Raw genomic sequence first — 12,494 nt, 5'->3', positions numbered from 1 at the left:
TTTTACCTTATTGTCTTTATTGTTCTCGTCTACCTCATTTTCGGCATGAACACATGGATCATAGACATCTGAATGTTGAAAATCGTTTCAAGTTGTGTAATGTTTAAAAAATGTTTACCTAAAACATGAAAAATGGTACAATTTTCTGCCACCTTTTACAAAAACAGCTCAGTGTAGCATTTTACTTTCCTGATCAAACATTTCAGTTTACTACGTCCACACGTATTCATAGTTCCTCTAAACCTTTGTTTGCTCAAAATAATGCTCTCCAGATATGTTCACAGGAAATTTTTCAAAAGCATGCCAAGTAAGACAAATAAAATAAAACCCGACTTTTATTTCCAGACACCAGATGGCGACGTGTGGTGTCTAACATCAGTGGGATGTTAAAGGCTTTAATCAAAATTGTGAAATGTTAAAAACAATGTTCAACCCTGATTTTACCGTATCAAGTATAAAATAATACATGGCAGGGAAAAAGATTCTCATGGTTGTTATGGACAACTAAATTATTTACTTGGGAAGTGAGACCTGAGGGTTTTGTCCTGCAGTCCAAATATTAGCAATGCTGTTGTCATACAATGTTTCCTTTTAATTTTTGGCATTCTTGATTACGCTATTCAATGAGACAACTAGACTCAAAAGAAAATAGCTGTCATCAATCTAATTATTACTTGTAGCTGATCATTTGATACTTTTCAATAGCCAATTTTTTTTCTAATTTACATCATGGTCTTTACAATTATCTACATTTTTTGTTTGAATTGTGTTTCAATAAAGATTTAATTTAAAACTTTAGACAACTCGCCACTCTACTTTATTCAAATAGGAAGATGCAAGAATTTGTCTATTAGTATACATAATTCAGTGGGCTAGTTGCACATCAAAAAGGGGCTGACTCCCTCCCTCACTTGACCCCTACCAGGGGTTGCCTGCAGAGGAAACCGGTCAACTGAGGATGCTATCACAATAGCATCTCTCCACACTGAGGCATGTATGGGAACACTAACGGAACTATGTGAGCATGCTTTTCATGGACTTTAGCTCAGCCTTTTATAGCATCTACCCAGGTATTTTGGTTGACAAACTCTCCCTCCTTGGACTATCTCCTTCCATCTGCTGCTGGATTAAAGATTTTCTCACAAACCGTCCACAATCTGTCAGATTTGGCCCACACCTCTCTTTCTCAATCACCCTCAGCACCAGGTCCCCTCAAGGTTGTGTACTGACCCTCTCCTATACTCTACACATGACTGTATACCAGTCCATACCAAGCAACTCCGTCATCAAGTTTGCTGATGATACCACCGTGATCAGGCTAATATCAAAAGATTATTCTGCCTACAGAGATGAGATTGCAAGCCTGTCAAAGTGGTGTTCAGCAAACAGCTTTACATTAAACACCACAAAAACGAAGGAAATCATCCTGGACTTGCGGAAAAACTGCATGAACCCGGTCCTATTATTCATAATGGGAGTGTGTGGAGAGAGGGTCTACTCCTTCAGATTTCTGGAAGTCTCCATCACAGATACCTGGACTGTAAATACCACAGTGGTGGTAAAAAAGGCCCAGCAGTGACTCCACTTCCTGAGAGTGCTCAGGAAGAACAATCTGGAAGCTACGCTGCTGCTGACTTTCTGCAGAACCACCGTAGAGACCATCCTTACATACTGCATCACAATGTGGTATGCTGGATATACAACAGTGGACAGAAAAGCTCTGCAAGAAGTGACCAACAGAGCCCAGAGGTTTATTGGCTGCTCTCTGCTCTCCCTAGAGCACAGCTGAGCTACTATCATTAAAGACTCTTCCCATCCTGGTCACCACCTGTATAACCTGCTGCCTTCTGGCAGGCGTTACATGTCCCACAAAACACGGACAAGTAGACTCAAAGACAACTTTTTCCCTAGACCACTAAATAGAAACAGTACTGTAATCTAAAATGATCAAACTGCACTTTCTTGCTTGGTTTTCTGAGTTCTCTGGCAACAGGGGAGTACAAGTAGGTAATAATCTTACCGATGCCTGTACATGTGTGATAAGACTGAACAACACACTATTTATGTATTTATTTATTTATGTATTTATTTATTTATTCGGTTATTTTAGCAATAATTGTGCAATGATTGTAAATATTCTTATTTGAGTTACTTTACCTCATATTTAAGATATTCCATTTTATTTTATTTTATTGGTTCAAGCACCTTGTGGAGAAGCGCTCATCTCATATACACATGATCATATAATGACAATAAAAGCGATTGATTGATTTTAAACAACACATCAGCAGGTCTGACCTCTGGCATTTTGAAGGTGGCCAACAAATTATGCAGTGGAAAAGAATGCAAAATGAATGACTTAAAAAGAGAGTGTCTTTAAAACAACAGAAGGTCTTGAGAATTACATTTTGGAAGAAAAAAATACAACAGACTTTTTGGTACAACATAGATGAATGTCAGATAAAAGAAAAACAGTTAAACTACCTACAGTAGTGTTCAAAATAATAGCAGCCTAATGTTTTATATTGGTAAATGTCAAACAAGTTCCCACTAGTTGCATTAGATTTTCAGAAAACCAAGGCCCAGAATTCGTGATATAGACACTGACTGTGCAATTGGGCAATTTTTTGAAAAGGGTTTGTTAAAAACAATAGCAGTGTAGCATTCAATCAGTGAGGTCATCAATTTTGTGAAAAATAGGCATGAATCAGGTGGCTCCTATTTCAGGATGAAGCAGCACTCATTAAAGATATATTTTTCCTTGGAAGCCTGCGGAAAATGGGTCATTCAACACATTGTTCAGAAGAGGTGATTAAAATTTTGATTGGAGAGGGGAAAATTTATAAAGAGGTGCAAGAACTTATAGGCTGTTCATCTAAAATGATCTCTAATTCCTTAAGATGCAGGGTAAAACCAAAGATGTGGCAGAAAACAGAAGACAACCATCAAAATGGATCACAGAATAACAAGAATGGAAAAGGCTTGGCCAATGATCAGCTCCAGGATGATCAAAGTCAATGGAGTTACCTGTAAGTACTGCACTGTGATCGTGAGACGATGTCTGTGTGAAGCTAATCTATTTACAAGAATCCTTCTGTTTAAAAAAAAAAAAAAGGCATGTTCAGAAGATGCTACTATTTGCAAAATTACACATCAATTGGCCGAAAGAGAAATGGAAGAACATTACAGGAACATAAAAAATGTTCTTTTTGGATCCAGGGGCCGCAGACAGTTTGTGAGATGACACCCAAACTCTGAATTCAAGCCACAGTACACAATGAAGACAGTGAAGCATGGTGGTGCCAGTGTCATTGTATGAGCATGTTGCTCATTCAATGGTGTTGGGCCTATATATATTGCACACCAGAGATCATGGATCAGTTTGCATATTTCAAAATACTTGAAGAGGACATGCCCTTGAAATGGGTGTTCAAACAAGACAATGACCCTTAAACACACTACTAAACATGAAAAGTCTTGGTTCCAAACCAACAAAGTTAATTTCATGGACTGTGGACCCTTGGAGTGGAATAACAGATGAAAGGTGCCACAATTTGGTTGACTCCATGTTACACAGATGTGAACCAGTTGGGAAAAAAAAAAAAAATTGTGCTCATTCAAATACATATTAGTTTAGTGATTCAAAGCATTGGTAATTTCTAGAAACAGAAAAGTTTGTTCCAAACAGTTTTGAGTTTGTAAAGTCAACGGCAGATTAGTATTTTTTTGAACACACCACTTTCAACAAATTGCCCAATTGCACAGCCTTAATAGTGTGTCTATACTCTAATCTACTGCACCTATTGATAACTTGTTTGACATGTATCAATAAAAAATATACTGAAAATGTGTATTAATCTGGTTAGTCACATTGACCTACTATTATTTTGAGCACTACTGTATGTCAAAAAGCCCTAAATACTCATACCGTTTTGAAGCTTGGAGCTTAAACCACCAATAATGTGTGAAGTCATGTCAGCAAATCTTGCAAGACTTCATGACAAGACAGTTTAGAGAGATTTTTTTTGCAAGTGTGTGTGAGAGAGAGATATTACAGCACAAAGGGAAACTGGAAATGGAGGCACTTTTTGTAAGAAAAGGGTTGTAATGTAATTCCACCGATTTAAAAAAAAAAAAAAAAAAAAAGGCATTTCAGGAAATTTAGGGGATACTCGATTTATGTGAAGTTTTAGGATGAACCTAAAATGGACAATAACCTTTAAAACTGAACTTAATTTAATGTCTTAACATTAGATCATCCAACTGATCAATGTTTCATTAAGTTTTGCACAACTTTCTGTTCTCTAACAAGAAACTCTTTTGGCAAAATCCACAACAGGTTTTTGATCCATGAATCGACCACAGTCATCCAACATACTGTCATATCGTCACTTTTTATCATGGAGTTCTGTTGAAATTAGACCAAATCAGTTGACTCGAGTATTAAATTCGTTCTCACTTATGGTACTGTTTCAAACCACTGTTAAGCATCCTAATAATTTCTTCTGAGAATATGCTGATATTGAATGTATGATCTTGGGATCAGCTGAATTTAATCATGAGGGTAAGAGGGTCACCCTCGTTTCTGGTGACGACGGACTGCATCATTCCAGACGCTGTGTGCAGGTACCGCGATCCCTTGAAAAAATTCTCGAGAAGAGCTCTGTCGATCTTGTTGCATTTCCCAATGGCCGCCTCAAAGTTGTTGCTGAGTACGCCGTAGATATTACTCTTGTCGTTTTTCCTCCCTAAGAACAAGAACAGAGCGTAGCAGTCCTTGCCGATAGAGGTGCAGAAGTCCACCATCCTCTCGTACATGTTCCTGTCCCTGGACTCCCTTTGGGCCATTTGGACAGTTTCGCTGCATGTCTCCTGGAGAGCGCCATCCTCTTCACTGCCCTCCTTGTCGGACAGGTGGATTACTTGTACAGCGATCTGGATTCGAGGGTTCTTTGTGGACTTCTCCAACACAGCCCACACCCAGTCGGCCCCCAACAGGACGCGTTGCTCAGGGGTCATGGTCGTGCAGTTAAAAATGTCCGTCAAGTTGAGGTTGACGCTCTGGGAGATGTACGTCATTAGGAAGATCTGTGAGAAGAGAAGAATTATGCCAAACTGCTCGAAAAGGAATTAGAGAAAGTCAGTGGTGGCAAGTGTACTTACTTGAGAATTAACATTTCTGATGACATTTTACTTCCTATGCATTTCTAGGTACTTTATAGTCTTGGCAGCACGGTGGAAGAGCTGTAAAGCATTGGCCTCACAGTTCTGAGGACCCGGGTTCAATCCCAGCCCCTCCTGTGTGGCGTTTACATGTTCTCCCTGTGCCTGCGTGGATTTTATCCGGTCACTCCGGTTTCCTCCTACATCCCCCAGACATGCTACATTAATTACATTACACTCTAAATTCCCCCTAGGTGTGATTGTGAGCGTGGCTGTTTGTCTCCATGTGCCCTGCGATCGGCTGGCAACCAGTTCAGGGTGTACCCTGCTCTCCTGCCCGATGACAGCTGGGATAGACTCCTGCACTCCTGCGACCCTTGTGAGGATAAGCGGCTAAGAAAATGGATGGATGGATAGCTGAATAGATGGATGGGTGGATGGAGTGATGGATGGAGTTTATATACAGCGAAGAAAATAAGCACCCTCCTATATTGGAAGTTCTCCCACTTAGAAATCATGGAGGGGTCTGAAATTTTCATCGAAGGTGCATGTCCACTGTTGAGAAAATCTCAAAAGAAAAATCCAGAAATCACAATGCATGATTCTTTTTAAATGATTTATTCGTGTGATATAGCTGCAAATATGTATTTGAACACCCGAGAAAACCAATCTTAATATTTGGTACAGTAGTCTTTGTTTGCAATTACAGAGGTCAAACGTTTCCTGTAGTTGTTCACCAGGTTTGCACACACTGCAGGAGGGATGTTGGCCCACTACTCCACACAGATCTTCTCTAGATCAGACAGATTTCTAGGCTGTCGCTGACAAACACAGATTTTCAGCTCCCTCCAAAGATTTTCTATTAGGTTTGGGTCTGGAGACTGGCTAGGCCACGCCAGAACCTTGGACCTTCTTACGGAGCAACTCCTTAGTTTTCCTGGCTGTGTTGCTTTGGGTCATTGTCATGTTGAAAGACCCAGCCACGACCCATCTTCCATGTTCTGACTGAGGAAAGGAGGTTGTTCCCCAAAATCTCACAATACATGGCCGCGGTCATCCTCTCCTTAATACAGGGCAGTCATCCTGTCCCATGTGCAGAAAAACACCCCCAAAGCATGATGCTACCACCCCCATGCTTCACAGTAGGGATGGTGTTCTTGGGATGGAACTCATCATTCATCTTCCTCCAAACACGGTTAGTGGAATTATGACCAAAAAGTTCCATTTAGGTCTCATCTGACCACAAAAGTTTCTCCCATGACTCCTCAGTATCACCCAAATGGTCATTGGCAAACTTAAGACGGGCTTTGACATGTGCTGGGGAACCTTCCATGCCATGCATGATTTCAAACCATGACATCTTAGTGTATTACCAACAGTCACCTTGTAAAGTAGACCTGGGCTGATTTCTAAGGATCATTGAGACCCCATGAGGTGATATCTTGCGTGGGGCTCCACTCCTATTACGATTGACCTTCATGTTTAACTTCTTCGATTTCTTAATGATTGCTCCAACAGTGGATCTTTTTCACCAAGCTGCTTTGCAATTTCTCCGCAGCCCTTTCCAGCCGTGTGGAGTTGCACAATTTTGTCTCTGGTGTCTTTGGACAGCTCTTTGGTCTTGGCCATGTTACAAGTTTGAGTCTTACTGACTGTATGGGGTGGACAGGTGTCTTTGTGCAGCTAACGACCTACATGGAGTGGAGGTGGACTTTTAAAGGCAGACTAGGTATTTGAGGGTCAGAATTTTAGCTGATAGACAGGTGTTCAAATAGGTATTTGCAACTGTATCACACAAATATATAGTTTAAAAAAAATCATACACTTCTGGATTTTTCTTTTTAGATTATCTCTCTCAGAGTGGACATGCATGTACGATGAATATATATATATATATATATATATATATATATATATATATACCTTGCCACTTCAGGAGACAATGATGTGCTGGTATAGGTTGTCGCTCCTAATCAACAACCAGCCTTTCCAAAATAATCCCAATTTTTTATGAATGTACTTGTAATCATATTGTGTGATGTATTGTATTCAGAATCATCTTTAATGGTCAAGTGTGTAGAATACACAAGGAATTTTCTCCAGCAGTCGGTGCTGCCCTGGTACGACATACAGAACAGAAAACAGAGAACAAGGAACAACATAGCAACAACAACAAGACATTTCTGTTGATAGGTATTATTCCTTATAAGATGTGCAAGATGGGAAATCTATATAGATAAGTGCGTTAACAATGTCAATTGTGCAAAGACAGCAGTTCAAGTGATTAATCATGTGGCCTGCAAAATAAATAAAGTAAAATAAATAAATTCATCCATCCATCCATTTTTTTCCCGCTTATCCTCACGAGTGTCGCGGGGAGTGCTGGAACCTATTTGAGCTGTAAAAGGCCAATCGCAGGGCACATAGAGACAAAGAGCCACACTCACAATCACAATTTAGAGTGTCCAATCAATGTTGCATGTTTTTGGGATGTGGGAGGAAACCGGAATGCCGGAGAAATCCCACGCAGGCAGGGCCGGGATTGAACCTGGGTCCTCAGAACTGTGAGGCCAATACTTTCCAGATGACCCACCGTGCACCAAAAATATAATTACTCATACTAAAACTGGTTGGACCAGCAGGGTATGAGTAAGTGTTGGCACAAGGCAGAAAAATAAAAGGTTCGCTGATCAAGAATTGAATAATTTAATTGCCAGATTACATAATCCCATTACATGTATTCCGTTACTCCCCAAACCTGGGGGGTAGGGGTGACTCACACCAGTGCCCAAGTGGTTCACACAGCCCTGCTTTAGTCACACAGAAATGGTGAAAAATACTTATCGTATAAGTAGTCGTCATATTATTAATACTATATCTCCGTAATTGAGCACTACATAACTCTTAGTCTTTGGAAATGTTTTCAGCAATTCTCTTCAAACATGTGTGATGTATTTAGAAACAAATCTCTGAATTCCTTTTACAGGGTCTATGTAAACTTTTGAGTCTCTACTGTTTTAGTGAAGTAGTTGAATCAGTCCTTCTACTATTACTAGAGCCTCTCTTTCTTTATTGCAGAGTGTAAACACATTTACCACCACTGAACATAGTCAAGATCCACAGTACCTGAGTGATGACCTCTGGGTTGGGGTGGAACTTGTCCTCAGGATCCTTAAAGAGAAGGTACTCTTGAGTTCGGGATGAGGCAGCAGTGATGCAGTCACTGAAGAGAGAAATGAAATCATTGGGCTTGGTGACTGGAGGCCGTCTCAGCGTGGAGAAGATGCTGGGTCGAGGGGGTGTTTTGTTATTGGTGGACGGAGGGTTATAGGGCTTGAAAGAGGTGAAGAAGGTGACGTCCTGAAAGGGCGCAACGGAGGGTTTACTCATGTTCTCCCCCATGGCGGATGGACAGTAGCGATCGGAGGTTGTCTCTTGAATACACTGGGGAGAAGATTAAAGATGAGCATAGCTGAGAAACATCCGCTATGAGTACTGCATTGTAAATTAAAAATTCATGCTTGGAAATAATGGAGCTCGAAAAAAGAAATCAATGGGAATTTTATTTATTTCAGTGGAGAACGGATTTAACATTTAAGTCAGTGAGCCACTTTAGTTTGATAGCTGGTGGTGAGTCTGCAGTACAGTGCAACTTCCAAAGTCATACCATTTGGAATTCAAGTTTATCTTCAGTAAATCATCAAAACGTTCACAAGACTTCATAACAATAAAAAATGACTCCATGATGATTGGCCATAGAAATAGAAGGCTCTGCTACTTGAGAAAGCGTTCCTTGCTGCGCCGTAAAATACAGCGACAATATATATATATCATGGCAATATGTCGTCATCCTTAATAAAAGAAAAATGTAATGTAGAGCACATTGCAAAGGCAGCCAGCTATGTTTTGGAATCTGAGTTATTCCTCTCTGCATGTTCATATTATGTCACCAAAGATATGGTGAGTAAATCATTTGTTGGCTGTCAAGTTTTACTCTGTGGTTGCAGAATTTCACCAATTGTAAAACTGTGAAAAATATGAAGCCCTTGTCTTGCCTTTAAACAACTCTCAGAATCCTTGCTTCCATAACCACATCATACGTCCTCAAAAACCAAGTTGTTTCATTTTAGTCATCAATATATGGGTCATTTTCATATAATGTGACGAATAGACCCCAAAAAAAATTATATATATATATATATATATATATATATATATATATATATATATACTTTTTTTTTTTAAACCGCTTTCGTTTAATATGGGTAAATGTTTCCCACAGCCACACTTAAAAGTCCTGGTTTCAGAAAGTTATTTCAAATTGTGGACATTTGTAGTAAAGGCAATCCTCATTAACACAGCAAATGGTGGCGGCCCATTGAAATATATAATTTGACAATGGTAAAGATAAACATGCATAGCGATGAATAAATAAACTGGGCCATAAAAAAAAGAGTTGCAGAATTTACATATTGTGCTGCAAACTGTGTATGCAGGTCACTCATGGTCATTTTCATATTGTACATGTAATTTCTTTTCAGAACTGTCTGGGATTCATTCAAACATTGCCTTGCATTACTGAAGGTTTTGTGAAAGTCATAGTTATAATTCATTCGAAGCTCTGATCAGTCTTGAAATAGTAAGACACATGTTTTGGAAATAGTACAAATTGGATGTCACAGATGGAACTATGGACCACTATGGAGGTTTGGCTGTACTTCCATATGGAGCTACTGTACCGATACTTTCCCCTTAGAAATGTGAACAAATCTGTGCAAAATAAAGCAAAAACAAAAAAAAAGCAAGCTTTCTTAAAAATGCGGGGTACTCACCAGGATTGGCCTGGATGCTTTATGTAGTTCCAAGTCCAGTTCCTACACCCTGCTCCTCTTCCCAGGCCTTATCACGTACCCAAGATTTGCGTACGTGCTGTTTTTTGCTGTGTCAAGGATCTTCAGTACACCTTTCCATCCCAGTTTGAAATGAGAGTTGACAGTCTTAGCATGGGTGGGGCTTTTCTAATAAATGCGATTTTAAGTAAGTCAACAAAAACTTATCTTACCAGTTATCAACTCAAAGAAACATTTTGTGGCTTGAGGGGTTTGAAGAGTAAACAAGTTTCTCTGTTGTTTAAGGGCGGCTCTAATGAGGATGCTGGTTTTGAAAAGTGGAGCAAAAGTAACAGAGATACAAGCGAAACAGGGATTTGCAAGGCTAGGAAAAGCGACCATCGAAACTGGTGCAAGCAATTCATACATAATAGCAGTGATTGCTTTGCTTTGTGTAAAATATTTGGCTTGGCTCAAAAATTGGTTGAGAAACATTGAAATAAGTCGCACTCTTCAAAGTAATTTTGGAATACTCCATAGCTATTATCAGTATGAATGCTACATTATACATCCATCCATTTTCTTTGCCGCTTATCCTCATGAGGGTCACGGGGCGTGCTGGAACCTATCCCAGCTGGTAACGGGCAGGAGGTGGGGTACACCCTGAACTGGTTGCCAGCCAATTGCAGGACACATTGAGACAAACAGCCGCACTCACAATCACACCTAGGGGCAGTTTAGAGTGTCCAATTAATGTTGCAGGTTTTTGGGATGTGGGAGGAAACTGGAGTGCCCAGAGAAAACCCACACAGGTACGGGGATAACATGCAAACTCCACAAAGGTGGGGCCAGGATCCTCAGAACTGTGAGGCCAATTGCTTTACCAGCTGAGCCACCATGCCGGCTGCTATATTATACAGTAGATGTGAAAAAGAAAAGTACACACACCGACATTCAAAAGATTTTGTATAAATTTAAAAACGTCAAACAAGATCATCATTTTAAGATCTATTTTAAAACTTTTTCCAACACCATCCAGCCATCAGATTTTGACAGCATTTGTGGTATTGTTCCTCTTCAAATTTTTCTTTTTTTTGGCACGCTATGCTCTCCCCACTTAAAGATCACCCCCACCTCAAAAAATGAAAATATCAAACAAACGTGACCCAAGAAAACACAAACTACAGTTTTAACATGGCGGTAATGTATATTAAGAGAAAAAAAACTAAACCCTGGCCCTGTGTGAGAAAGTAATCGCCCTAAAACCTAATAACTGCTTGGGCCACACTCAACAGAAACAACTGAAAACAAATGTTTTCTACAACTGGCAAAGAATCCTTCCGTGGAGATATTTTGGACCACCTATTCTTGGACCACAGAATATTGTATTTAGCAACCATGCAGGATTTTCGAGCATGAACACCCTTTTTTGAGGTCACGCTACTGCATTTCATGGCCAGACATTGACTCGGCCAGTCCAAAACCTTTATTTTATTTCTTTCAAACCATACAGAAGTTGACTGGCAGTGTGTTTTGAATCGTTGTCCTGCTGCAGAACCCAATTGTGAATTAGCTTGAGGCCAAAAACTCATTGCTGAAAATTGTCCTTTGGGATGTTCCAGTAAAGAGTAGAATTGATGGTTCCATAAATCATATAAAACTGTCCACATCTTGCAGGAGAAAAGCCGCATGAGACCATCACACAACCAACATGTTGTTGGTATGACGTTCGTTTTCTGAAATTCCATTTACGCCAACTCGAACAGGATACACAGGATATCTTCCATAAAAGATTCATCTCATCGATCCATATAATACTCTTACAAAAGATGTGGGAATCATTCAGATGTTTTTTTTTTCTTTCTTTAAAAAAAAAAAAAAAAAAACACAAGACAAGTATTTGGTTTTTTTTTTTTTGTCAGCAGTGATTTTTGACCTGGAACTCTACAATGGGTCCGGGCAGAGTGGCATCAATTCCCACTCAGTGATAATGTTGATCTGTGCTCTGTGACTGATTCGCGACCAGTTTAGGGTGTTGTCTGTTTCCGGCCCCATGACAGCTGGGACTGGCTCCAGCACCCCCGGTCTCTTGTGAGGATAAGCGGCTTGGGGAAAATAAAAAACCTCTGCAATAGGTGAATTTTTGCCCAGTCTCTTATTGTTGAGTCATGAGCATGGCCCTTAACTGGGGCAGGGCAAGACTACAGTTCTTTAGCTGTTGTGCTGGGTTCCTATGTGACCTCCTGGATGAGTTGATGCCTTGTTTTTTTTAGACTGACTGATAAGTTTGAACACTATTCCATATTTCCTCTATTTGTGGATAGTCACTCTCACTGTGCTTTGGTGGAATCCTAAAGCTTTACAAAAGGCTCTGTTACCCTTTTAAGACTGATGAGTTTTTATATCTCATCTGTTCCTGAGTTTCTTTGGATCGCAGCATTTTATTGCAGATTTTTCAGACGGTTTGTCTGACTTTATTTTTTCAGACAGGTTCTATTTAAG

The 12,494-nt window shown here is 39.9% G+C and overlaps 1 protein-coding gene across 1 annotated transcript; it reads right to left on the bottom strand.

Moving 5' to 3' along the window:
- Positions 1–4,542: 4,542 nt before the first annotated feature.
- Positions 4,543–8,565, bottom strand: rep15 (RAB15 effector protein). Its single transcript, XM_061822091.1, has 2 exons — positions 8,290–8,565; positions 4,543–5,088 (listed from the first exon to the last, which is right to left on the bottom strand). Exons 1-2 carry the CDS (start codon positions 8,563–8,565, stop codon positions 4,543–4,545), a joined length of 822 nt encoding a protein of 273 aa, XP_061678075.1.
- Between the last annotated feature and the right edge of the window lie 3,929 nt (positions 8,566–12,494).

The sequence above is a fragment of the Syngnathoides biaculeatus genome, chromosome 6 (assembly GCF_019802595.1).
Source record: "Syngnathoides biaculeatus isolate LvHL_M chromosome 6, ASM1980259v1, whole genome shotgun sequence".
NCBI lineage: Eukaryota > Metazoa > Chordata > Actinopteri > Syngnathiformes > Syngnathidae > Syngnathoides > Syngnathoides biaculeatus.
The sequence above is the reverse complement of the archived record's forward strand: the minus strand, read 5'-3'. Positions and strand labels throughout refer to the sequence as shown.

Coding starts and splice junctions, on each gene's coding strand:
- rep15 (XM_061822091.1), bottom strand. CDS start 8,565: ATGGGGGAGAACATGAGTAAACCCTCCGTTGCGCCCTTTCAGGACGTC. Junction 5,089..8,289: donor ACCCAGAGGTCATCACTCAG/GTACTGTGGATC, acceptor CTCTTCTCACAG/ATCTTCCTAATGACGTACAT.